Source organism: Martes martes (genome assembly GCF_963455335.1).
Source record: "Martes martes genome assembly, chromosome: 10".
Lineage (NCBI taxonomy): Eukaryota > Metazoa > Chordata > Mammalia > Carnivora > Mustelidae > Martes > Martes martes.
In genome coordinates this window covers 35124492-35152274 of record NC_137898.1, presented here as the reverse complement: position 1 = coordinate 35152274, position 27783 = coordinate 35124492, and the positions used below count along the sequence as shown (strand labels likewise).

Genomic DNA, 27783 nt, shown 5'->3' with positions numbered 1-27783 from the left:
AAATAAATAAGAAGTAATTGCCAAATTTGTTTGATCTAGGAATTTCTTATTGTCTTCTTGGAACTACTCAAGATTCATAGCTTTTGAATTACTATTTCATTGGGACAGTTTGGAAAATTCTCTTAACTGCTTAAGGGAAAAGTGCTTGTGAATATTGTATTATTAACGACTTTCTTTTTTAAAAATTTACCTGCTAGAAAGCTTAGTGTGAATCTATCAAAATTCTGTATTAATTTATATCACTGAGAGATTTCCCTTCAAATAATTTACTGAACAAACAAAATACATCAATTATTAGAGCTAGACATAGTTAAGAAAGGGTAGATAAAATTTACATGAACTACATGAATAATGATATGCCAGATGAGACTGCCTAAATGTTTGTTACTCAAAATTCCTATGTTGAAACATAACACCCAAGGTGATGGTATTAGGAAGTGGGGCCTTTGGGAGGTAATCAGTTCATGAGGGCAGAGACCCTCATTGAAGGGATTAGTAACCTTAAAAGGAGGCTCTGGAGAGATCTCTCTCCAGATGCCATGTGAGGATTCAAGGATTGAAATCTTCAGCTTGAAGGAATGCCTTCACCCAACTATGCCAGCCCCCTGATCTTGGGACTTCCAGCCTCCAGAACTGTGAGAAATAACTTTGTTTGTTTGTTTTGTTTATAAGCCACCAGTCTTGGTATTTGGCTACAGCAGCCTGAATGGAATAAGATACCTGAGAATAAAAATACGAAAACTGCTAAAACACTAATTTCATAAGTGACATAATTGGCCTTACTTTCTCCATCTTATATCTCAGTCCTGGTACAATCACAATTATGTAATCATAATTAAAATGATCCGCTCTTCAAAGTGTGAAAAATAGAGGAACAGGAGTCAAGATGGCGGAGAAGTAGCAGGCTGAGACGACATCAGGTAGCAGGAGATCAGCTAGACAGCTTATTGAACCATTGTGAACACCTACAAATCCAATGGGAAATCGAAGAGAAGAAGAGCAACAATTCTAGAAACAGAAAATCGACCACTTTCTGAAAGGTAGGACCTGCGGAGAAGTGAATCCAAAGCGACGGGAAGATAGACGGCGGGGGGAGGGGCCGGATCCCGGCAAGCGGCGGAGCAACGGAGCACAAAATCGGGACTTTTAAAAGTCTGCTCCACGGAGGGACATTGCTCCACAGGCTAAACTGGGGGGAAACCCAGGCGGGGTCAGCGTAACCCCAGGTGCCGCGGTGTCACAGAAGGACCGGGGGCGTCTGAGTGCCGCAGAGCTCGCAGGTATTAGAGCGGGGAAGCCGGCTACAGCGACAAAGCCGAGGAGTGAGCTCTCAGCCCGGGGTTACCTTGTGCCGGTCGCAGGCTGGGTGGGCTCCGAGTATGGCTGGAGGCCATGGAGATGGAAGTGACTGGGCGTTTTTCTCCAAGTGCCAGCAATTGACTGCTTTCCTACCGGCGTGACCGCAGGCCAGGGAGGCAGGGCGGTTGGGCGATTTTCTCTGAGGGCGCACTGAGGAGCGGAACCCCAAGCTCTCGGCTCCTCCAGGCCGAGAGATTGGGAGGCCGCCATCTTCATTCCCGTCCTCCGGAACTCTACGGAAAGCGCTCAGGGAACAAAAGCTCCCGAAAGCAAACCCGAGCGGATTACTTAGCCCGGCACCTAGCAAGGGCGGTGCAATTCCGCCTGCAGCAAAGATACTTGAGAATCACCACAACAGGCCCCTCCCCCAGAAGATCAACAAGAAACCCAGCCAAGACCAGCTTCACTCACCAAGAACATCAGAATTCTAGAGGAGGAGAAAGCAAATCTTATCTGGACAAAATGACAAGGCAAAAAAACTCACCACAAAAAAAAGAACAAGAGGCCATACCGAAGGCTGGAGACCTAATCAATACGGACATTGGTAACATGACAGATCTAGAGTTCAGAATGATGATTCTCAAGGTTCTAGCCGGGCTTGAAAAAGGCATAGAAGATATTAGAGAAACCCTGTCCGGAGAGATAAAAGCCCTTTCTGGAGAAATAGAAGAACTAAAATCTAACCAAGTTGAAATCAAAAAAGCTACTAATGAGGTGAAGTCAAAAATGGAAGCTCTTACTGCTAGGATAAATGAGGCAGAAGAAAGAATTAGTGACATAGAAGACCAAATGACAGAGAATAAAGCTGAGTGAAAGAGAGACAAACAAATACTGGACCACGAGGAGAGAATTCGAGAGATAAGCGACACCATAAGACGACACAACATTAGAATAATTGGGATTCCAGAAGAAGAAAGAGAGAGGGGAGCAGAAGGTATATTGGAGACAATTATTGGAGAGAATTTCCCTAATATGGCAAAGGGAACAAACATCAAAATCCAGGAGATGCTAAGAACGCCCCTCAAAATCAATAAAAATAGGTCCACACCTCGTCACCTGATAGTAAAATTTACAAGTCTTAGCGACAAAGAGAAAACCCTGAAAGCAGCCCGGGAAAAGAAGTCTGTAACATACAAGGGTAAAAACATTAGATTGGCAGCGGACCTATCTACAGAGACCTGGCAGGCCAGAAAGAACTGGCATGATATATTCAGAGCACTAAACGAGAAAAACATGCAGCCAAGAATACTATATCCAGCTAGGCTATCATTGAAAATAGGAGAGATAAAGAGCTTCCAGGACAAACAAAAGCTGAAAGAATTTGCAAACACCAAACCAGCTCTACAGGAAATATTGAAAGGGGTCCTCTAAGCAAAGAGAGACCCTAAAAGTAGTAGATCAGAAAGAAACAGAGACAATATACAGTAACAGTCACCTTACAGGCAATACAATGGCACTAAATTCATATCTCTCAATAGTTACCCTGAATGTAAATGGGCTAAATGCCCCAATCAAAAGACACAGGACATCAGAATGAATAAAAAAACAAAACCCATCAATATGCTGCCTACAAGAAACTCATTTTAGACCCGAAGACACCTCCAGATTTAAAGTGAGGGGGTGGAAAACAATGTATCATGCTAATGGACATCAGAAGAAAGCTGGGGTGGCCATCCTTTTATCAGATCAATTAGATTTTAAGCCAAAGACTATAATAAGAGATGAGGAAGGACACTATATCATACTCAAAGGGTCTGTCCAACAAGAAGACCTAACAATCTTAAATATCTATGCCCTTAACATGGGAGCAGCCAACTATATAAACCAATTAATAACAAAATCAAAGAAATACATTGACAGTAAGACAATAATAGCAGGGGACTTTAACACTCCCCTCACTGAAATGGACAGATCATCTAAGCAATAGATCAACAAGGAAATAAAGGCCTTAAATGACACACTGGACCAGATGGACATCACAGATATATTCAGAACATTCCATCCCAAAGCAACAGAATATACATTCTTCTCTAGTGCACATAGAACATTCTCCAGAATAGACCACATCCTGGGTCATAAATCAGGTCTCAACCGGTATCAAGAGATTGGGACAATTCCCTGCATATTTACAGACCACAATGCTCTGAAGGTAGAACTCAATCACAAGAGGAAATTTGGAAAGAACGCAAATACATGGAGACTAAACAGCATCCGTCTAAAAAATGAATGGGTCAACCAGGAAATTAAAGAAGAATTGAAAAATTTCATGGAAACAAATGATAATGAAAACACAACGGTTCAAAATCTGTGGGACACAACAAAGGCAGTCCTGAGAGGAAAATATATAGCAGTACAAGCCTTTCTCAAGAAACAAGAAAGGTCTCAAATACAGAACCTAACCTTACACCTAAAGGAGCTGGAGAAAGAACAACAAAGAAAGCCTAAACCCAGCAGGAGAAGAGAAATCATAAAGATCAGAGCAGAAATCAATGAAATAGAAACTAAAAAAAACAATAGAACAAATCAACAAAACTAGGAGCTGGTTCTTTGAAAGAATTAATAAGATTGACAAACCCCTGGCCAGACTTATCAAAAAGAAAACAGAAAGGACGCAAATAAATAAAATCATGAATGAAAGAGGAGAGATCACAACCAAGACCAAAGAAATACAAACAATTATAAGAACATACTACGAGCAAGTCTACGCCAACAAATTTCACAACCTGGAAGAAATGGAAACATTTCTAGAGACATATAATCTACCACAACTGAACCAGGAAGAAATAGATAACCTGAACAGACCCATAACCAGTAAGAAGATTGAAAGAGTCATCAAAAATCTCCAAACAAACAAAAGTCCAGGACCAGACGGCTTCCCAGGGGAATTCTACCAAACATTGAAAGAAGAATTAATTCCTATTCTCCTGAAACTGTTCCAAAAAATAGAAATGGAAGGAAAACTTCCAAACTCATTCTATGAGGCCAGCATCACCTTGATCTCAAAACCAGACAAGGATCCCACCAAAAAAGAGAATTACAGACCCATATCCTTGATGAACACAGATGCGAAAATTCTCACCAAAATACTGGCCAATAGGATCCAACAGTACATTAAAAGGATTATTCAGGGGCGCCTGGGTGGCTCAGTGGGTTAAAGCCTCTGCCTTCAGCTCAGGTCATGATCCCAGGGTCCTGGGATCGAGCCCCACATCGGGTTCTCTGCTCAGCGGGGAGCCTGCTTCCTCCTCTTTCTCTGCCTGCCTCTCTGCCTACTTGTGATCTCTCTGTCAAATAAATAAATAAAATCTTTAAAAAAAAAAAAAAATAAAAGGATTATTCACCACGACCAAGTGGGATTTATTCCAGGGCTGCAAGGTTGGTTCAACATCCGCAAATCCATCAATGTGATACAATACATTAATAAAAGAAAGAGTAAGAACCATATGATACTCTCAATAGATGCTGAAAAAGCATTTGACAAAGTGCAGCATCCCTTCCTGATTAAAACTCTTCAAAGTGTAGGGATAGAAGGCACATACCTCAATATTATCAAAGCCATCTATGAAAAACCCACTGAAAATATCATTCTCAATGGAGAAAAACTGAAAACTTTTCCGCTAAGGTCAGGCACACGGCAAGGATGTCTGTTATCACCACTGCTGTTCAACATTGTACTAGAAGTCCTAGCCTCAGCAATCAGACAACAAAAAGAAATTAAAGGCATCCTAATTTGCAAAGAAGAAGTCAAACTATCACTCTTTTCCTATGATATGATACTGTATGTGGAAAACCCAAAAGGCTGCACTCCAAAACTGCTAGAACTTGTATAGGAATTCAGTAAAGTGTCAGGATATAAAGTCAATGCACAGAAATCAGTCGCATTTCTTTACACTAACAACAAGACAGAAGAAAGAGAAATTGAGGAGTCAGTCCCATTTACAATCGCACCCAAAACCCTAAGATACCTAGGAATAAATCTAACCAAAGAGGCAAAGAATCTGTACTCAGAAAACTATAAAGTACTCATGAAAGAAATTGAGGAAGACACAAAAAAATGGAAAAATATTCCATGCTCATGGATTGGAAGAACAAATATTGTGAAAATGTCTATTCTACCTAAAGCAATCTACACATTTAATGCAATCCCTATCAAAATCCCATCCATTTTTCTAAAGAAATAGAACAAATAATCCTAAAATTTATATGGAACCAGAAAAGACCTCGAATAGCCAAAGGAATATTGAAAAAGAAAGCCAAAGTCAGTGGCATCACAATTCCAGAGTTCAAGCTCTATTACAAAGCTGTCATCATCAAGACAGTATGGTACTGGCACAAAAACAGACATATAGATCAATGGAACAGAATAGAGAGCCCAGAAATAGACCCTCAACTCTATGGTCAACTAATCTTCGACAAAGCAGGAAAGAATATCCAATGGAAAAAAGACAGCCTCTTCAACAAATGGTGCTGGGAAAATTGGACAGCCACATGCAGAAAAATGAAATTGGACTATTTCCTTACACCACACACGAAAATCAACTCAAAATGGATGAAGGACCTCAATGTGAGAAAGGAATCCATCAAAATCCTTGAGGAGAATGCAGGCAGCAACCTCTTTGACCTCAACCGCAGCAACTTCTTCCTAGGAACATCACCAAAGGCAACAGAAGCAAGGGCAAAAATGAACTATTGGGATTTCATCAAGATCAAAAGCTTTTGCACAGCAAAGGAAACAGTTAACAAAACCAAAAGACAACTGACAGAATGGGAGAAGATATTTGCAAACGACATATCAGATAAAGGGCTAGTATCCAAAACCTATAAAGAGCTTATCAAACTCAACACCCAAAGAACAAATAATCCAATCAAGAAATGGGCAGAGGACATGAACAGACATTTCTGCAAAGAAGACATCCAGATGGCTTGACACATGAAAAAATGCTCCACATCACTCGGCATCAGGGAAATACAAATCAAAACCACAATGAGATACCACCTCACACCAGTCAGAATGGCTGAAATTAACAAGTCAAGAAACGACAGATGCTGGCGAGGATGCGGAGAGAGGGGAACCCTCCTACACTGCTGGTGGGAATGCAAGCTGGTGCAACCACTCTGGAAAACAGTGTGGAGGTTCCTCAAAAAACTGAAAATAGAGCTACCCTATGACCCAGCAATTGCACTACTGGGTATATATCCTACAGATACAAACGTGGTGCTCCGAAGGGGCACGTGCACCCGAATGTTTATAGCAGCAATGTCCACAATAGCCAAACTGTGGAAAGAGCCTAGATGTCCATCAACAGATGAATGGATAAAGAAGATGTGGTATATATACACAATGGAATACTATGCAGCCATCAAAAGACATGAAATCTTGCCATTTGCGACGATGTGGATAGAACTAGAGGGTATTATGCTTAGCAAAATAAGTCAATCAGAGGATAGAACTAGGGGGTATTATGCTTAGCAAAATAAGTCAATCGGAGAAAGACAACTATCATATGATCTCTTTGATATGAGGAAGTGGAGATGCAATGTGGGGGGGTTGGGGGGAGCTAGGAAAAGAAAAGATGAAAAGATGGGATTGGGAGGGAGACAAACCATAAAAGACTCAATCTCAAAAACAGACTGAGGGTTGCTGGGGGGAGGGGGGATGGGAGAGGGTGGTGGGGATATGGACATTGGGGAGGGTATGTGCTATGATGAGTGCTGTGAAATGTGTAAACCTAGCGATTCACAGACCTGTACCCCTGGGGATAAAAATACATTATATGTTTATTAACATTAAAAAAAATTAAAAAAAAAAGTGTGAAAAATATAAAGGGCAATCAATGGCTTCTTGAATTTATTTGAGAGTATAAAGACATACAACAAATGATGGTAACATAAACTATCTAACTAAATTTTAAAACCCTAAAATCCTCAAAAGGAGATCTTAATGTCATTTTTACCTTTCAATTTCTTTTTCCTGAGGGTTTGAAATCATTAACTTCGCTTTGTTATTTTCATCAGTAAGGGCTTTCTGTTCTTCATAGGCTTTTAGTCTTTCTTTTAACATTAAGATCTAGTAGAGAGAAACACTAGTTAAAATACGAAATAAATTATCTGTCTCTATTATACGTGACCACAGAAAAATTTTAGCTATGAAAATGAACATGCCAGATTTTCAACTGTAATGGGAAAAAACGTCAAATTTTTGGGCAATTAAGTTTGCAGAGTCCCATAAATGAGTAACTAAGGGAGATTAGCATAAAATGTAAAGAGTAGACATACCTCTTCCTTCTGTTCATTACAGATCTTTACATACTGAGTTATATGATTGTCCAAGTTAAGAACATTGCTCTTCAACTGTTAAAAGATAGAAATTATGATTGCATATATAAAGAGATAATAATCACATAACTATATATATACAAGAAAAATGACATATCCTCATTAATTCAGTTCCATGAATTCAGAATTTGCGACAATTAGTTATATGACATTCATGATCAATTACACTTATGTTCAAAATCTATGATAAGAGGATATACCGAGCACATTTATAAAATAAATGAAATTATAAAGAAATTGTCTTACTATCTGAGAAAAGGTGTAAGAACTTACAGAGCATTCTTCACATTATAATTAAAATTGTCCACTTTCTTTTTCCTCTGACTTCTAAGAAATTTAGAGATAATTTTAAGTTTCAACAATTTCTAAGCTCGACTAGTTTTTAATGCATTCTTACTATATTTTATTCTTTTTATAATTGTATGGGCTCCTTGGCAGCTATGGAATAGCAGAAAGAACATCAAACAGAAGTTCAAATACTTGATTTCGAGGCCCTGTTCATTTCTCACTTAACTGATTTAGAATTTGGTTCTTAAAATTCTGAGCATGGGATTCCTCAACTCTAAAGTAGAGCGTTCCGCAATGGGTTGCTGTAAGGGTTACACGAAAGACGTATGAAAAGCTTTGCATGCCCATAAAGTATATCCTTTTCCAGTTACATAGAGTATATGAACATTTTTCTAAGAAAGACGATAACCCACTCAGCTTCATACAGTGGGAGAAGCAGAGGGGTAAGCAGCAGAAGTCATCACACCACTTAAACTCTACGTTTTTTCCGACCCTAGGATCCTGTGATTTTAAAAATATATCATCATTGACTTACATTTTTTTAATCACCCCAAATTACTGGCAAAAATACTGACCCAACCAGTCATTATTACATTGTTAGAGCTATAAAGAGATTTGTTACATCAATATCATGAATTATTTTAAAAGGGCTATTTACTTTACAAACTAAGGCAGATATATCTATTTTACAGATGAAGTGACTGAGACTTGGAGAGATTACCTAACATGTCCAAAGTTTTCACATAGAAAGGGTTGGTGCTAAGTTAAAGCATATAACATCATCCTTGGCTGTAACAAATGTGTTAAAGCCCTGACCAGTTATTCCAGTGTGCCACCAAAATATCATGTGCCACGATGTGAAGAAGGTTAGGAAGAAAGGCACTAAAGCATCCTAGTTCTCAAAAGACTAAATAATAGTATCTATTATATATGTAAGCAAGATGCTTAATGGTTTAATTGTCCAAGTTAATACTCAATTAACAAAGCTAATAAAGATATTTCTAACCCTGTTCGCTAATTCATTAGTAAAAATAAAACTCTAATTAATATTTTTTTAGAGTTATAAAAATAGTATACATCCAATGCCCTTACAACAAAGGCAGACTAAACAAACTTACAGAAGATTTAATGTCCTTTGCACGGTTAGCATACTTAAGAGTGTTATATGTGTCATCGTAGAATACAGAGGAAGGACTAACAGCAGCTATCATTATAGTTTGACAGTTTCCTCCAAGAGAATCCTTTAACAAGCGAGTGAGCTTACTATTTCTGTAAGGAATATGCTGATTCTTTCTCTGAAAGAGCAAAAAAAGATTTCTTATGTCATTTTCCACATTTAAATGTAAACCTGCTATCACTTCACTCTAAGAATTTAAGCACTGCCCAACTCTGCCCAGACTTAACGATATAATTGGTGATCGAAATGATGATAATGAATCTTATGGAACTACTGAGTGAAACATAAAACAAATACCCTACTTAAAGATTATATTCCCATCTAAATAAATATAAACTTTAGTTAACAAAAAAAAATCAATATTGGTTCATCAGTTGTGGTAAGTATACCATATAAATATGAGGTGTTAACAACAGGGAAAACTGAGTGGGGGTATATTTAACAAAATCTTTCCATATTAACTTTTAGCAGAAATATAATGTTCATATAAAAAAAATCCACTCATTTTTTAAAAAGAAATCAAAATACAAAAGTAATGTATGCCCTACTCGAATCTACCATAGGAATAATAAGAATTTTGCATGGCAGAGTTATTTCTCTCATTAAATAATTAGCTAACATGGATATGAAGTAAATTAAAATTATATACAATCTTATAAAGACTTCAACTGAGAGGACAAAACAGTTCTAAGAAAACTTAATATTTCTAGGTTTTCCTTTACTTAAAAGACACAGTTCTGATTTTAAAGTAAAAAACAAATTTTCCAAAAAGCACAACTTCCATAAAAATAGAACATTATAATGTTAAGCTAAAAGCAATCTTATGTTAGCCAGTGTAAATCTTTCAAATTACAGAAGAGAAAAATGGAAGCTGAACAAAAAGTGAAATGACTAAAAAAAAAAAAAAAAAAAAAAAAAAAAAAAAAAAAAAAAAAGTGAAATGACTATTTCAGGTAACATGGCTGATAACCCAGAGCTAGAAATAGGCCCCAGGTATCCTAGCTCCTAGTAGTACTATGCTTTCCATCCTAGCAGTGTTTTCCAGTGTGCAATGAGCACTGCTGGTGTTAACTTGAAATGATTTCACATGTACAAGACATGTATTAAACATGGACTCATAAATGACTCAATGGGAGTTAATTATTAAACATCGGGGTGCCTGGGTGGCTCAATGGGTTAAAGGCTCTGCCTTTAGCTCAGGGCATGATCCCAGGGTCTTGGGATGGAGCCCCACATCAGGCTCTCTGCTCAGCAGGGAGCCTGCTTCCCTCCTTTCTTTGCCTGCCTCTCTGACTACTTGTGATCTCTATCTGTCAAACAAATACAGTAAAAAAAAAAATTAAGTTGGTATGGAAAAAATTCTATAAATGGCTTAAGCTTAGAAAACCAGTCTCTATACCATACTGTCCACTTAGATGTTTGAGATTTTAACCTAGAATATGAAAGACATCTTGCTTTTGTAATCTTTATGTAATTTCAGAAACTTGCCTTTTGCCTTTTTAAAAAGACTTCCCAAATCATTTTAATATACTTTTATTAATTCAAAATACAACATTTTCCTAGCACTCATTGACCTGTATATTCCTAAATATAGAAATTTCTTAAAGCTTGAACATGGCTTGAACTTAAATTAATGATCGCATTTTAATTAAAGAAAAAAAAAAAGGAACTCATTTTTACCAATACAGAAGTTGTCAAATATGCTGTGTTCTAGTAAGCACTCTGGCATATAGTAGATATAAAATATTTTTAAATACCCCAAAGGCGTCTAATAAACATTACCCTATAAGGTGATTTAACTATACTTTATATCTTAAGACCCTCTTCCTAAGAAAAATCAAAACACTTACTATTTAACCCAAATTTATAGTATATAAAATACTAATCAAAACAAAATTAAGTTTTCTTAAAATATAGTTTTTGTATTCATCCCAATTCAATTATGCTTGTTGTATAGTGATCACTAAATGGCCATTTTAATAATCAGATTTAAAATAAGTTATGAGAAAGTACCATAAAATATTAACTATCAATATGATATTCAATATGTTTCTTTCAACAAATTGTGATTATAAAACTGGAAATTAAAACCAAACCAAACATAGCTTTATTTGATATAATAGGCTTCCTATAGTCTTTGCTTTGGAATACAAATATTACTAATACATTTTTGAAATTTGGTTTATAACAGACCTTTAAGGCAAAATTATTTTAAGTAATATCTTCCTAGGAATTACACATATTTCAATATTTCAAAATACTTAAAATAAACAAACATTTTTACCTACCTTTGTGTCTGCTAAGGCATTGATAACATTCCCAAGAGCTAAAAGTGATCGATTAATATTTGTGCCTTCTATAAATCGGGTTCCTTTAGCACTGGTAGTACTGGCTCTCTCAGATCCTGCCAGGTCAATGAGTGACATCTTGGCAATTCGTACATTTTGACTGATACTTGCTGTTTTGTCTTGTTGCCGCAAATAAATCTTTTTGAAATTATAGAATAGGAAAAATAAGGATAAGATTTAAGAAAATTAAAAAGGAGACATGTACTTTATTTTTAAAAGAGTATGATATCAAAATTATTTTCATTTTAAAAACAAACTGAACGAGTATAATAATCTGACTGCTGATATCAAAGAATACCTGAAATAATTATGGAAGTTGAAAAAAACTTTAAAGATGAAAAGATTTCCTATATGTGTACCAAAGGGCAAATAACTTCTGATCTGATAGAAGCTCAAAACAACTGCCATTTGTGTTCTGGTAACCCCTGAGCCAGATCATAGACTTATTGCAGGTCGTGGTAGGGGCACAGGAAGTCTAGAAATAATGTTCCTAACCAAAAACTAAAGGCAGTGATTAGAATGCTTTGCATGTCTCCAGGAAATGCTCCTGAAGGATAGCTGAATTTGAATGTTGACCCAAATTGAAGACTAAGTGTATTCTAATTCCCAAAACTATTGTATGTCACTATAATTAAGAAAATGTCTCATATAAAAAATTAGTAAAATATACTTCTCATTTTTAGCCCATTAGAGTAAAGCATCATTTATTGAATGCTACTTTGTAGTTCAACTGAAATAAATTAAGTGGCAAACTTAAGAGATTGGTTAAGATTATTTCATTATAAAGATCTTTGTTAATATTTTTTATAGGGCAGGGTCTAAGGCATTCTGGGGAAATATCAGTGTCACAGATAAACATTTCTCTTATGACTACTGATAAATGAAGAGTCAGTGGAAAGAACAGAAAGGATTAATAAAATTTTATGGACTGGTGACTTTCTAAATGACATGACTGCCTCAGATATGAATTCTTTCTACTATATCAATTTCTTACTGTAAGTTGGGTTACACGAGTATAATACAGAATGAAACTAAAAAATAATTTGGATTTTAACAGGACTAGAAACTACAGAATATAATAGCTACTAACATATGCTTTAACACTTTCTGGAATTGTATTTCTAAAAGAAATACAATGTCAATGCAATCAATGTCCTTAAGGAATGCAACTACTTGCAAGGTCCTTATGATGAAATTTTTTAAAAAGTGAATCAGGGGGCGTCTGGGTGGCTCAGTGGGTTAAAGCCTCTGCCTTTGCCTCAGGTCATGATCCCAGGGTGCTGGGATCAAGCCCCGCATCAGGCTCCCTGCTTGGTGGGGAGCCTGCTTCCTCCTCTCTCTCTCTCTGCCTGCCTCTCTGCCTACTTGTAATCTCTCTCTGTCAAATAAATAAATAAATAAAAATCTTTAAAAAAAAAAAAAAAAAAAAAAGTGAATCAGAATCTCTTGCTTCTGTAAATCTATACCTAAAAAGAGAAGATTTGTTCTGAATATAACGTCTTTAGGAAAGATTAAATATTTTCACTTCTAAAAACACAAGGGAAAACACCCTTTAATGCTACCACCTTATTATGCTGTATCTTCGCACAGTAAAAATTTATACTTCTGATTTATATATCCTCAATTCTGAATATTCTTGATAAAATCTTCTCAAAGATCCAAAATAAAGGAAATGTTGAGAAAGAAGTCCACAGCTGAAAGGATTTTCTCTGCATATATGAAAATTACCCCACGTGAATTTGGCTTTGTTTATTTTAAATTCAATTTTAAGAGCAATAGTTTAATGGTCTGTTACCTGGAAAACAGCATGAGAACGAGAAGATGTGGCATTCATATCAGTGGGATGTTGTGTCCTGTTTTTGTTTCCACTATCCAATAACTGTAAAATCTCCTCTGAGGATTTGGGCTAGAGAAGTTTAAGTGAAAAAAAAAAAAAAAAACCCACACATAAAAATAGCCATCTACCTTTAACATTTTTAATAAACTTTCAACAAGAAAAAAGACTTTTAAAGATAAAATTAAAGGTAAAAATGCATTCTACAAATTGCATCCCATTAAATATTTCCTATATAGTACTAAGCAAATGATATACAGTTGACCTTTGAACAATGGCACTGACAGAATGTCAGGGCACTGACAGAACTCTCCCCTTCAGGCAATTAAGACTTCACATGTAACTTTATGACTTCCCCAAAGTTTTGCTAATAACCTATTGTTGACTTCAAGCCTTACTGATTATATGAACAGTTAATTAATACATATTTTGTATATTACACATATTATATACTGTATTCTTACAATAAATGAAGCTAGAGAAAAGGAAATGGTATGAAGAGAATTATAAGAGAAAATACATTTACAGTGCTGTACTGTATTTTATTATGTTCAGTTAGCCACTGCATAGTGTACTGTATTTATAAAAATAAATCTGCATATAAGTGGACCTGTTCATCTCAAACCCATGTTGTTTAAGGATCAGCGTTACTTTGTCTGGTGTTACATGAGAAATAAAATATAGAATCTTATCTTTTGGAGGAGACAAAATATAAATGTATTAAGCAGAATACAGAGTATTAAATTTGCAAGAAGATTTTTAAAAGAAAAGCTCATTTAGAATGACTGGGTGGCTTAGTCAATTAAGCGTCAGACTCTTGATTTTGGCTCAGGTCATAATCTCAGGGTTGTGAGACTGAGCCCTGCACTAGGCTCTGTGCAGGGTGTGGAGCCTGCTTCAGATTCTCCTTTTCCTTCTGCCCCACCCCTGGAGCTCTCGCTCTCTCTAAAAAAAGAAAAGAGCCCCCAACCCCCTTACCCGAAAACAACAACAAAAAGAAAAGCTCATTCAACTACTTCAAAGGAAAACAAAATAATATATTCTGATTCTTTTAACTCTGCACTTTATTATTTTTCTTCTTTCTTGAACACAACAGAAAATGAATAAATGGCTAAATAACCACACTTGTTATTACAATAAGGAAAAAAAATTATAAACATACCTGATGTAAAGTCAACCCCTGAACGACTACCCCCTTTTGGGCATCTTCCCGAACAGCAAGTGGCCCTGAATTTACTAAGAGGTCACGAATCTGTTCATTATATATCTTAAGGAAAAACAAAACAAAAAACTGCTTTAGCACTGAGGTTGAAATAATAGTGACAATATCACACGTGTTGCTGATTTAAGGTTGTATTAGAATTATATCTTAAACATAAGCAGCAACTTATTTGCACCATCTCACCCCTTCTATCTCATGTTGCCATTAATTTTCTATCATTTGAGAAAACAGAAGAGCTTAATTACCTAAGTTTGCAACTGAAATTTAAAGGTGGAGTCATTACACCCTCTCTCCATAATTCCTAACTTGACGATTATGGTGGAATAGAAATAAGACAGCTTGAATTGCCTTTTCCTATTTTCTAGAAATATATGGGACACACAGTCTTGGGAAATTCCAGTAAGTTATATGGAGGTGGCATGGTTCTCACTGAAGATAGTTTAGAACTTAAAGAGTTAAAATCCATACTCAAGGATCGACAGTATTTATTTCATTTATCCTTTAATTACATTAAATCTAATATGCAATTCTTAATAAGTCCTATAACAGGACCCTCCCCCGCCACTTTCTTTGGAACTAAGGCCCTAGGAGGTTAAGTAATTTGTCCATGGTCACAAAAGTAACAGCAGAGTAGGGATGGGAGTCCAGATTTCCTCACTCTATTACATGGCACTAAAAACACATCTGTATTGTAGGTCTTTGGTGATTTTTTTTCCTAGTAATTCCTGTAAGCAATTTCTTTTTTAGTAAATTTTCAGCAATTTTTTTAGTAATTTCTGTAAACAACGCATAGAAATAGTACTATTGATCTGATTTGATGATTTTATTAAAGGTACTTAACTTTCTACTTGCCAACCAAATGACAACTGATTAAGATTTAAAAAAGCATGCAGTCTTAGGCTTTAAGAATTATTTTGTGTAAGTTATTTCCATGTTCTAATAGATAGCCTGTAGTGATACTTCATTGCTGTTAAGATTTTCTACTGAATGATAACCATTTTTAAATGTAAGAAACTCTTAAAAGTAGTAAAATATGAAGATATAATTTTTTGTTATTTTCCTGAAAAGCAGTAGTTACTTTTCAAATACTTCTCCTTACCCGTTTCAATCATACAAAATACAAAATTAGAACAACCATTCTCAAGCCAGTCTACAAATCAGAATCACCGGGGAACTTTTAAAAAACACAGATGCATCAGTCACAATCCAGACCTAATAAATTAAAATGTCCAAGGGTTGACGCCTAGGCATGTCTATTTTTAAAAAGCTCCATAGCCAACTCTGGTGCACAGCCCAAGTGGAAAACCATGAGATTAGACCTTGCTTTAACATTAATAAAATGAAGGGAGATTAAAAGAAAGAAAAAACAATTAAAAACATTATAAAAATAACCAAACTTCAAAATTCGCCCAGTTGTACAAGGATATAAGGAGAAACTAAAGAATAGTGCCATATTCTTTACCCAATTAAGTTCAAAGCCATTTTTTTCAGAACTTAAATATAGAAAATGAGTTTTATTTCTCTTTTATTTCCAAGTTCTGTACACAAGAAAATTTTTAGCAACATACATATCTTAATCAATTTTTGAAATATGAAGAAGCTTTCTCAGTAGGAACGAAACTATAAAGTTGTCAACAAGAGAGCTGTGACTACCAGAAATTTTTTCTCTGCTACCACAAATAGGCAGTAAAATCATGGATTTGTTTCTTTACTGGTATCTGAAACACTATCTGAATATAAAGTTAGTGTGCCTAGCTGCTAGTTATGATTTGTCGAATGCCACCTATTACTAAGTGAGTAGAAGTACTCAAAGAATGAAGACTCAAGAGACTGCATGAAGAAGCCTTGATTGGCCAAATCCAGCATAATTTGAGCATATAAATAAATACGGAAAAGGATTATAAGCTACTAAATAATGTCGAGAATCCATGAATCCACACTGATATAATAAAGGAAAGTTCTTCCATACAGTAGAAAGCCAAGGAATAAATGTAGACGAACTGATGTAATTTAAATATCACTATTATCTACCACCATCATAATAATAGATTTAGGCATGAATCAACAGTGGATGTAAATAGTAATAGATGAAAATTTGAGGAATAAGGGGGTAAAGTAGTATCTTTATAGCATAGAAACTCTGCTGAAACCAACATAATGAAATGGATCAAAGTTAACACAGCCAGTAATCAGACTAACCAACTATACCAGCCTCTTGATATGATACTGTAAGAACTCAACATTACTTCCATTGTGTTTCTGCACGTGCATAACCTATTGACTAACTAACCAAATTAGGGATTTTATGACAGTGACATAGAATACAGAAAAAAATCCAATTGAGACTAAAGAGATATAACAATTGAATGCAATTTATGATCTTAGATTTTCTTTTTCAATAAAGGGCATCATCAGAGTAATTGGCAAAATCTTATTAAGATTTATAGATTAGGTAATGGTGTTCTATCATTGTTAATTTCCTGATTTGGATAACTATTCAGTAGTTATTTAAGAAAATATCCTGTTGTAACTTAAACAGTTCAGAAGAAAGAAATACACACACATAGAGGGAGAAGCAAAGGTAGTAAGATGTTAACATATAGGACTCTGGGTGAAGGGTATCTGGAAGCTCTTTTTGCTAATTTTACTAATCAGAAATTAGGCCAAAATAAAATACTCAACAAAAAAGGAGTAAGATGTGCAACAAATACCTAAGAGCAGGAATTTTAATGATTTTATATACTCATAAGAAAATTCTTAATGACAGGTAGTTTGAATGGGCCATGGAACTTCTTAATGATTTCTCAATACTATTGACTAATCTAAAGAATGGTTCTGTCAACTTACCTCCAGATAAGAAACTGCAGTACTACATACTTTTTCTTCTTTAATTTCATCCATGGATCTATAAAGGTCTAACATTGTTAGATACATTACTCCAGGTTCAGCAGCTGATCCTAGCATCGTGTGGGTCTTCCCAGCTCCAGTAGCACCATATGCAAGCACTGAGTTTTTATAAAAAGGGATCAAAGTTCTTTATTATGATTTACAACATTACTATATCCACTGTCTAGTGGATAGTTCCATCTGGATATTCTGAACATAACTTTAAACTCAAGAGGTCCAAAATTAACAGAGTCATAATCTTAAAACCTGGGAATTTAAGCACAAATCCACTCTTCTCCTATATTCTGTATTCTGGTTAACGGTACTATCCTCCCCTCTGCTCCCTTTCTTCCACAGCAATTGTTCAAATTTTGATTAATCAGTTACCAGTTTCCTTATCTCATTTCAATCTTCTTTAATCCATCTATCAAAATTTTGTAGTTTTTTTTTATGAAAACAAAATCTGAATATGTTAAATCTTAATTGTTCAACAGTCCTACATGAGAAAGTTCGTATTCCTTGCCTTGGAATATTATTAGGCACTCCCTCCAGCCTATTTGTTCCTTGCTGTCATCTAGGTATGCTAGACTGTGTGAAGTTCTCTGCATGTGCTGTTTCTTTCTTATGCCACTGCCTTTCCACTGAAGAGTTCCTGTACTTGATCCAGCTGGAATACTTAAATCTGCTCTAAATATTCAGCATAAATGTCACTTTTCCATGTCTTCTCTGTCACAGGCAGAAACATCTACTCCCTCATTTGAGCCCTCAGTATATGCTATATATCCTTCTAACATGTATCACACTATATTTCCAACTATGAGCTCCACTAAGGCTGAGGCTGTGTATCCTTCATAACTAGCAAATCACTTGGCACAAAGCAGATATTCACTACAAAAGTTTGCTGAATAATGAATTCCAATAGAAGTCATTTATAAAATTCCCTTATGAAATTTGTGTTTTAGGCAAATTAGTTTGTTTCCATGATTCTCTCCAGTATAACATAAAAGTGACATGTTCTTCAAACACAAAACAAAAAGCTACTCTGAATTACTTATGGCAAATACCTGACATAATATAAAACCATTAAGTCCTCATATTATTACAGGTAAAAATATTTTTATAAGTTAAATCCCTCTGTTAAACCAAATAGTAACAAACTACTAAAATACTTTTCAGCAGAATCAATTAAACTGACATATTTCATTCTTTTTATTTTATATAAGCTAGTAGTACAACAAGAAGTCTTAAGACAGCTGGATAGTAATACAAAATAAAGCCAAGAAGGAAACAAAGATTCAGTATTAGTTTGGTGGAGATTTTTTCATTTGGAGTCAAGAAAAATTTAGATCTCTGGAAATAGTATGGAGTTTCATGAATGAGGAAAAGAATACAAACTTAAAAATGAGAATCATAGCAGTTCTAATCAATAAACCACATTCTATTCTTATTTGACCAAGAGGGTAAGTCTTCTGTAATAAAACTGAATGAGTCAGTGAAAGACAGTGAAACATGTTACAGTTTTAGGGTTATCATAAAGAAAATGTTGTAAATGGTGGTAATTACAAAAATAAGATATAAATAATGGTGTTAAGTGCCTTGTAAGTATTGAATTAACTGGCCTTTGGATCTTCTTTTAGGAAATCAACATGGCCATTTTGAAAGGCAAATTACTATAGATCTATCCAGAGCACTAGAGACGCTTTCTGGGCTGAAGATGTACTAAAATAACACATGATACTCAATTAACATGGGCTTTTAGCTTTTTTTTCAAGGTACTATAAAGAAAAATCATTCTGTAAAGAAACTTGCAGTGTTCAGAAATGTCCAACTTTTCCCCAGGGATAGATAGCTGTATAGGTAAGCGAGGGAATATTAGTGAATACAAATTGTGAGAAATCTGGTATCCATTGAAAGACCCATGTGGTTTAATAACATAGGAAAATTGAAAAGATGACTGTCTATAGGGATCACAACAAGACTTTGGAAGAGGATGTTTCACAAATTATATCTTATATATGAGGCCTAATTTTCAAAAAAAGTCTATATTTACAGTGAAATTCTATTTAACATTTTAATTTTTAGCAAATAAGCACCTTAAAATTGATTATGTTTAGAATGGGCAAAGTAGATGTCCCTTCTAATGTAAAACTGAAATTAGATGGAAAAATAAAACTCTGACTGAAACAATTACCTGTGCAATTATATCCATTCAAAAAACTACGCAGAATTGGCTTAGTAGTATGTTCAAAAACTTCCAATTGAGTTGAAGTTTCATCAAAAACTGCATCAAATACAAACTTGAGATCCTTATTTTGTCTTTTTGTAATATCTCGATTTGCAGTTTTCTTTCCGTGGAAAAAACTAATTTCTTCTTGTTTCGGGTCAAAAACTAGGATATGCTTATCTACAACATGGACCACTTTATGGAATCCAGCTGCCTTTTCTTTTGTGTTTTCCGGACGCACACGAACAACTACTTTCATATGGTGACACAGGTCTTCCTCAGTGACAGACATGGTTGATTGTCTTGCTTCCCCTGTTTGTATGAATGCCTGAATATTTCTCTGCAATTAAAAAGGAAAGTAAAGTATTAATATAAGTTCTATTGTATATAATATGACTGGCATATAGTGTTCATTAAAAAAAAAGGTACTAATTCTATTCCACTCCTATTAATTCTATCCCACTTCTATTAATTCTATTCCACTTACCTGGAAATAAATAGATAGATAGATAGATAGATAGATAATAGATATATTTATATATATCTATTATCTATTATCTATTTAAATAGATATATTTATATATTTCAAAGATTTTTATTTATTTTATTTTATTTATTTATTTGACACAGAGAGAGAGAGAGACAGAACACAAGCAGGGGGAGTGGGAGAGGGAGAAGCAGGCTTCCTGCCAAGCAGGGAGCCTGACACAGGACTCGATCCTAGGACCCTGGGATCATGACCTGAGCCAAAGGCAGACGCTTAACGACTGAGACACCCAGTCGCCCTGGAAATATATTTAAACGTATACACATAGACACACATAATTCACTCCTTAGTTCAAAACCTTTCAATGGTTATTTTATTCAGAGAACAAGCTAAATGGTTTCCATTTTCACCTCATGGTTTATGATCTTAGCCTTGCTCCCTCCATTCCAACTAACCCACCAAGCACTCTAATGGGGTCTTTCTACCAACCACTCTCTCCATTGCAACATGCTTCCTTCAATACCTGCATGACTCTTACTTCTTTCAAGTCCTTGCTCAAATGTTGCCCTCCCGATTACTCTTATTAAAACTGCCAATCTAATTCCTAATTATCCTTATACTGCTCTATTGTTTACCAAAGCACCATCTTCAAATAATATATACTTCTTACTTATTTATTGTGTTCTCTATTCCAGTTAAACTATATACTCTTTAAGGACATGAATATTTTTTAAAATCTGTTTTTCTTATTGATGTGTTCCCAGAGCCTAAAACAGTGCCCAGCACAAGGTAGACTGTATAAATATTTGTATAAATATTTGATGAATAAACAAATTAGAAAATCTAAAAGGTTTAAATTTTTTTTTTTTTAGTTAAAACTTTTAGATTCTCAATTTCTGGATAGTTGAGGTTTCCAAACTATTGATCTTTGTTTATCTTTACTTTCTATTTTTATGTGAGGAAATCTGAGAGTTAGATCATAATTTTTATTTTTATTTTTTTTAAATATTTTTATTTATTTATTTGACAGACAGAGATCACAAGGAGGCAGAGAGGCAGGCAGAGAGAGAGAGGAGGAAGCAGGCTCCCCGCTTGAGTAGAGAGCCCGATGCAGGGCTCGAACCCAGGACCCTGAGATCATGACCTGAGCCAAAGGTAGAGGCTTTAACCCACTGAGCCACCCAGGCACCCCAGATCATAATTTTTAAACCTAGTATCATTGATGTACCCTGGAGTTACATCATTACAGAGCAGATTAGGATCTCTGAATACACCATGGTGTATATGCCATCTTCATCAACTTCATACCTGGGCTAACTAACTGATGCATCCTTGGAACTATTTTTTAGCTCTATGGGTTTGTGAGATACATGTAGAGATGAGCCTAGGTGTATCAATTTCCACTGCCAAGAGACTTGCAGCCAAGATCACTTTTACTGGAAACAGTTCATGAGCCAAGGTTCTCTCTTTATTACCTTGATGATTCTGAGAAATCTTTTGCTGTCCATTACCATAAGCCAAACTAATATAATGCTGAAGCTCTCACAAAAATGAAAGCTAGGTTTTTGGGTAGACTTGCTGTGACTATATAGTTTACCTATGGTGTTTGAATCAAAGTAAAAGCCCAGGGTCTGGCTTCTGACTTATACTTTAGGTGAAGAGATCTACCAGGGTCTTGTGTTTGTGTGTGATTTTTTTGTTTTGTTTAGTTTTGTGATATAATCTGATCATTCTCATTGCTGTGTAGATAACATACTTAAGGAATGGAGACTAATTAGAACACTGAAGTAGTACAGATAGGAGATAATATTTTCAACTCAGACCACGGTGGTAGTCAGATTCTGTAACTATTCTGAAGATAAAGATAATAGAGTCTCCTGATAGATAAGGACTGTGAGAGAAAGACAGAATTCAAGAACTCCAAAGTTCTTGGCCTGAGTGTTGGAAAATCCAGATTTCTTAAATTTGAGAATTTTAATAGACATCCAGGTGGAAATGTCAAGGCAGTTGAAGCCCAAGTTAAAAAAGTAAAGTCAGTCTCAGAGTCTTAATGCTTCAAATGGCATTAAGATTTTAGGGAATCTTTAAATCAAGGAGAACAGGTTGATCAATTATGTTAAATACTGCTAACAGGTAAAGTACAGACTAAGAAGTAACCATGGGATTTAGTAACAAAGAAGTCAATGAGAAAAACAGTTTTGGGGGAATGGTGGGACAAAAACCTGAATGAGAGAAGACTCAGAGAATACAGGAAATACTACTGCAAAAGTATGCAAAGGAATGGTATGGTGGAGGCGGAAGAAAGGTTAAAAAAAGACATTTTGCTTTTTAATTTTAAAAAATTTTTTCTTGGGGCGCCTGGGTGGCTCAGTGGGTTAAGCCGCTGCCTTCGGCTCAGGTCATGATCTCAGGGTCCTGGGATCGAGTCCCATATCGGGCTCTCTGCTCAGCAGGGAGCCTGCTTCCCTCTCTCTCTCTCTTTGCCTGCCTATCTGCCTACTTGTGATCTCTCTCTGTCAAATAAATAAATAAATAAATAAATCTTTAAAAAAAAAAAATTTTTTTTTCTTAAAGATTTTATTTATTTGATATAGAGCAAGAGATCACAAGTAGATAGAGAGGCAGGTAGAGAGAGAGGGGGAAGCAGGCTCCCTGCTGAGCAGAGAGCCCGATGTGGGGCTTGATCCCAGGACCCTGAGATCATGAACTGAGCCGAAGGCAGAGGCTTAACCCACTGAGCCACCCAGGCGCCCCCATTTTGTTTTTTTAAATGGGATAATTAACAACAATAATGAAGCTAAAATATGTCATAAAACCATATACTTTTGGAAAGAATTCAAATAGAGCCAAAGTAATCTAAAAGCAGGAGACACTGGACATGGCACTCCCTTTTTAGACTCTGTCCTCCAAAAATAGAACACTGAAGAAGGAAGGATGGTTACTTGGACTCTAACAGTCAAGTCCCAGACGAATTACTACTCTGCTCTTCTTCATTCTTGAGCTTCTATGTTCCACAAAGCACCTATACCTCACTTCTATGACCTTGGATGACTTCCTTAACCTCACTGAATCCCAGTTTCTTATTTGTATAAAAGAAACCTCAAAGCACTGTGAAGGCTAAAAGCGATAACAAGTATTAAGTGTATCAAGGCATTCAATAACTGTCAGTTCTCTTCCCTATCTACCTCCATTCCTGTTTCTTCTTGCCAAAGACACTGATTCATCTTTTCAGTGTTTCCCAATGGGCTTATGATGGCACTTTAGGTAGGATAATTCTTCCTTGTTTGGAACTGTTACATGTATTAGAAGATGTTTAGCATTTATGACCTCTATTATAGGTTGGTAGCATCCCATATTCCTTGTTATACCAAAAACTGATCTCCATACACACGTCTAAAAGCTCTTAGGAACATAGAGCAATGCTTTGACCTTAAATGATACACTTTTCACCCCCCAATGATAGATAAAATACACACAAATGAAATAGATAAACAAGTATAAGAGGACTTCAGGTGATTATTTTGAAATAGACCTTAGAATCTAAAGATTGGATGGGATCTCTTGTTAATTAAGTAATCAATTCAATATGCGAACTATTAGATGTTGGAGCCAGCGACCTTAGGTTAAAATCCCAGTTCTACTACTTACTGGCTGTGTTAGCAAGTTACTTAACCTCCTTTTGGCTCAATTTCGTCATCTGTAAAGTGGGACTAATAATAATACCTACCTCACAGAGCTGTGGTGGGAACTTAGAACGATGCCTGGCACACAATATGCACTTTGTGTTTGCCATGATGATGATGATGATGATGATTATATACAGTGCATTGAGGCAAAGAGGTATTAATAAAATAATGACTCAATTATGTAAAGGTGTAACTGTGACAGGAGCTGGTAAGGTAAAGGCTAATAGTCCTACATAAGACTATCATGGCGGGGAACTTAGAGGAAGTGACAGGAGTTGAGAGCTGAAGGATGGTTAGTTACTAACTACGATAAGAAAGCATTTCAGGGTGGGAAATTAGTTATATATCTAATAAATATTTATTGAGTGCCTTCTATGAGGTAAGAATTTTTCTGGATCCCAGAATAGAGGGCAAGAGTATACATGGGGCCTCCTATTTTAGATGGGGCAATGGAGAAAAGCTTGTCTAGTTAAGTGACTTTCTACAGAAACTGAAAAACTCTCTGCAACAAGAGTATTTTAGGCAGCAAGTCCAAAGGCCTGTGGTAAGAAACAGCTTGTGCAGAGGACATAACAGGCTGCATGGTCAATTTGCTTAAACCTCATTTCTTTTAGCTGTTTAGTTTTAGCTAATTGCAATTTTATCTACAGCATCTAAAGAGATGCTCAATTTAGCTCAGTCCTCTTTAAAACATTTTTCTTTTTAAAGTAATCTCTACACTCAATGTAGGGCTTGAACTCATGACCCTGAGATCAAGAATTGCAACCTCCACTCACAGAGTCATCCAGGTGTCCCAAGCTTTGCTGCATCCTAATGCAGCTGGACAGAATAAAAGGGAAGGGAGAGGTTGCATTAAGAAGATATAATTAGATAAGAGTGGGGCCAGATTTGGAAGATCATGAATACAAGGCCATCAAGTTTAGGTTTTATTTTGAAGTTTATTGGGAATTGCTGAAGGTATTTTAGAAGGCAATAGGTCTCACTCAAGGAATACTTCAAGGAGAAATACTGACAATGATCTAAAGGAATTTAAGAAGTATAATCTCAAATACAACTTTGTTTTACAACTTCTTACAAATTTTAAGAAAGACATCCATCTTAATTTTTAAAGTACCACACATATCTGGACTTTTCAAAACAAATGACTGAAAATAATTTTCTTAATAAAAATAACTAAGGTCAACAGGATCACCAAATTGTGAAAAATTAGTCTATCTTCAAATACACTAATGTCTTCAGGGATTAATGAAGTTTTCCCTACATCAATACATAATGCCAGTTTCTTTTCCTAACATGGCCAAGTGAAAGAGTGGACATTTAGCTGATGCTGAATAAGGCACATAGGAGGTAAATTCTTTTCTTTTTTTTTTTTTTTAAAGATTTTATTTATTTATTTGACAGAGGCACAGATAGAGAGGAAACACAAGCAGGAGTTGGGGGTGGAGCAGCTAGAGGGAGAAGCATGCTACCCATCTGAGCAGGGAATCTGACAGGGGCTCAATCCCAGTATGCTGAGATCATGACCTGAGCTGAAGACAGACGCCAAATGACTGAGCCACCCAGGCGCCCCAGAAAATAAATTCTTTGACCCTGTTTACTAAGAAGGAGCAAAAGAAAAGCCTAAATATTGTTACCTGTGTAATAATGTGTTGATTCGAAAATTCCCTTCAGGAGTACCTGGTTGGCTTGGTGGGTACAGCATATGACTTTTGATCTCAGGGTTGTAACTTTGAGCACCACAATGGGTGTAGAGATTAGTCAAAAATAAAATTAAAAAAAAAAATTCTGGGGGTGCCTGGGTAGCTCAGTCATTTGGTGTCTGTCTTCAGCTCAGGTCATGATCCCAGGGTTCTGGGATCAAGCACCACGTCTCGATCCCTGATTAGCAGGAAGTCTGCTTCACCATTTCCCACTCCCCCTGCTTGTGTTCTTTTTGCTGTGTCTCTTTCTCTGTCAAATAAATTACTAAAATCTTTAAAAAAAATTCTGTTCAGATGACTGTTCAGAAGATAGTATCATAGCCTCTGACCAATTTTGTCATATCTATTCCTAATTGTATTTCTTTAGTAGTAAGTTGGTAGGATTTTGTTGGTGGGACTAAAACATTAAAGATGGAACACTTCCTACACCATTGTTCATTATAATAGAAAGGTATTTGTCTAGTCTATAGAGAAAGTAAAACATAAAAGAGAATAATGAAGGAGCTACTGAAGGGGCTTGAGTTGCTAATCTATAAAGTGATAGGATTGGACTCTGTTGTCTAAGGTCTGTTTCTAGGTCTAATATTTTATGATTATTACATGTGATTGGAAAAGGGTACAAGAAAGTGACAAGAAATAACAGCTAATGGAGCTATATGTTTTTACTGTTACATCCTTAATCTCTCATAGTGAGTCTGGTAAATAGAAAATTCTCAAATACTTGATTAATGGATAAATTATTAAATTATAAAAAGCAGACACAGAATCCAAGAAAGCAATTCACGCATTTAGAGTAGAGGCAAGCATACAATATACTTCTGTGAAAGAATCAACGTATCTTAGTAGAGTACAATGACTGGCAATAATTGGCAGTCACAATGAGGATGCTGAGGCTTCAAAAAAATGTTAAATAATGTGCCTGGTTTCTGGTTTACAAAATTAGGAAAATGGAAGATCTTGTTTTATAATAATCACTGAGGGTGGTTAAAAAACCTTGTCACTTAGTAAGGTTAATATTTAATTTTCTGGGATATTCACTTACACAGAAAAACTCATTCCTCTGCTATATTTAATGAAGAAGTATTAAAACCTAATTCTCTTTAATAATGGCAAGATAATATAAACCAGGTTGAAGAGACAAATTCTAAACTTATAATATAAGCAGCTACTGTTCACCCAAGATAAAATATGTCAATTAAGTTAAAGATTCACTCCCAATTATAAGCAAGTACAATAATAAATTTTATTTAATTCATTGATTGCATGTACTGATGCCTTCTTCTAGAGCAATCAGATCATGTTACGTATCTCATGTCATTCCCCAGCTCCAAACTCTTCAATGAGTTCCCAGCATAAGAATAAAATGCAAACTCCGTAGGATGTCCAATAGGTTCTAAAACTGGCCCCATCAACCTCTCCGATATCTCCTTCAAATGGTATCCTCCCTTATGATTACTCTGCTTTAGTCACACTGTCCTTCTTAGTGTTCCTAAAACATTCCGTCTCATTCTAACCTCATGGCCTTGCACTTTGTCTTCTTTGAAGAGACTACCTTGAAGACACTACCTTCAGATATTTGCAAATCTTAATCTCAGTTCGTTATTCATGTCCCTGTTCAAATATCACTTCACACAGGATTTCCCCAAAGATTCCATTCAAAATAGTGTCACCCTGCTCTTTCCTCTTCCACCCTTTACCAGCTTTATTTTTCTTCTTAGCATCTAAACTAACTGGAAAATATGTATCACTTGGTTACATATTTATTGTTTGTTTCCCCTCCAGAATATAAACACTATGAGAATATGGACTACATCTGTACCCCAGAACCTTGAACAGGGCTTGTTCAATATTTAGGACTCAGTGCATAATTGTTCAATAAATGAATGAATGAACTAATGCAGATTTTCAAGATAAATGTACAAAATAAGTGCCAAATAGAAGACTTGGCATACAATCCTTTGAATTTTTAAAAGACAAACATATTTGTATATGTACGGGCTCTTTTAGGAAAAGAACACAGGAAACTGATAGAATCAGTTGTTCCGTGGTGGGGAAATATGGAAGTATGGGTGACAGGCAGGCTTATTTTCTACGTATATCTTTTTGTATCATTTGGATTTTAAACAAGACTAATTATTTTCACTTCAAAAACAAAACAAAACAAAAAGTATTAAAATTTACTGTAAGCAAAATCTTTCATTTAAAATGTATTTATGGAATACTTTCTATTGCACGC

The 27783-nt window shown here is 35.7% G+C and overlaps 1 protein-coding gene across 3 annotated transcripts in view; it reads right to left on the bottom strand.

Annotated features, from left to right (window-relative positions):
• Positions 1-27783, bottom strand: part of KIF18A (kinesin family member 18A) — an 86148-nt gene that overhangs the window by 56052 nt on the left and 2313 nt on the right. For all 3 annotated transcript variants that reach the window (XM_080817602.1, XM_080817601.1, XM_080817600.1), the window contains 8 exons: positions 19642-20014; positions 17412-17569; positions 14505-14609; positions 13304-13414; positions 11449-11646; positions 9102-9278; positions 7636-7710; positions 7314-7426 (listed from right to left, as the gene is read on the bottom strand). In XM_080817602.1, the coding sequence (XP_080673728.1) occupies positions 7314-7426; positions 7636-7710; positions 9102-9278; positions 11449-11646; positions 13304-13414; positions 14505-14609; positions 17412-17569; positions 19642-19966 (1262 nt within the window). In that variant the 5' untranslated portion in view covers positions 19967-20014. The remainder of the gene's footprint in view (positions 1-7313; positions 7427-7635; positions 7711-9101; positions 9279-11448; positions 11647-13303; positions 13415-14504; positions 14610-17411; positions 17570-19641; positions 20015-27783) is intronic.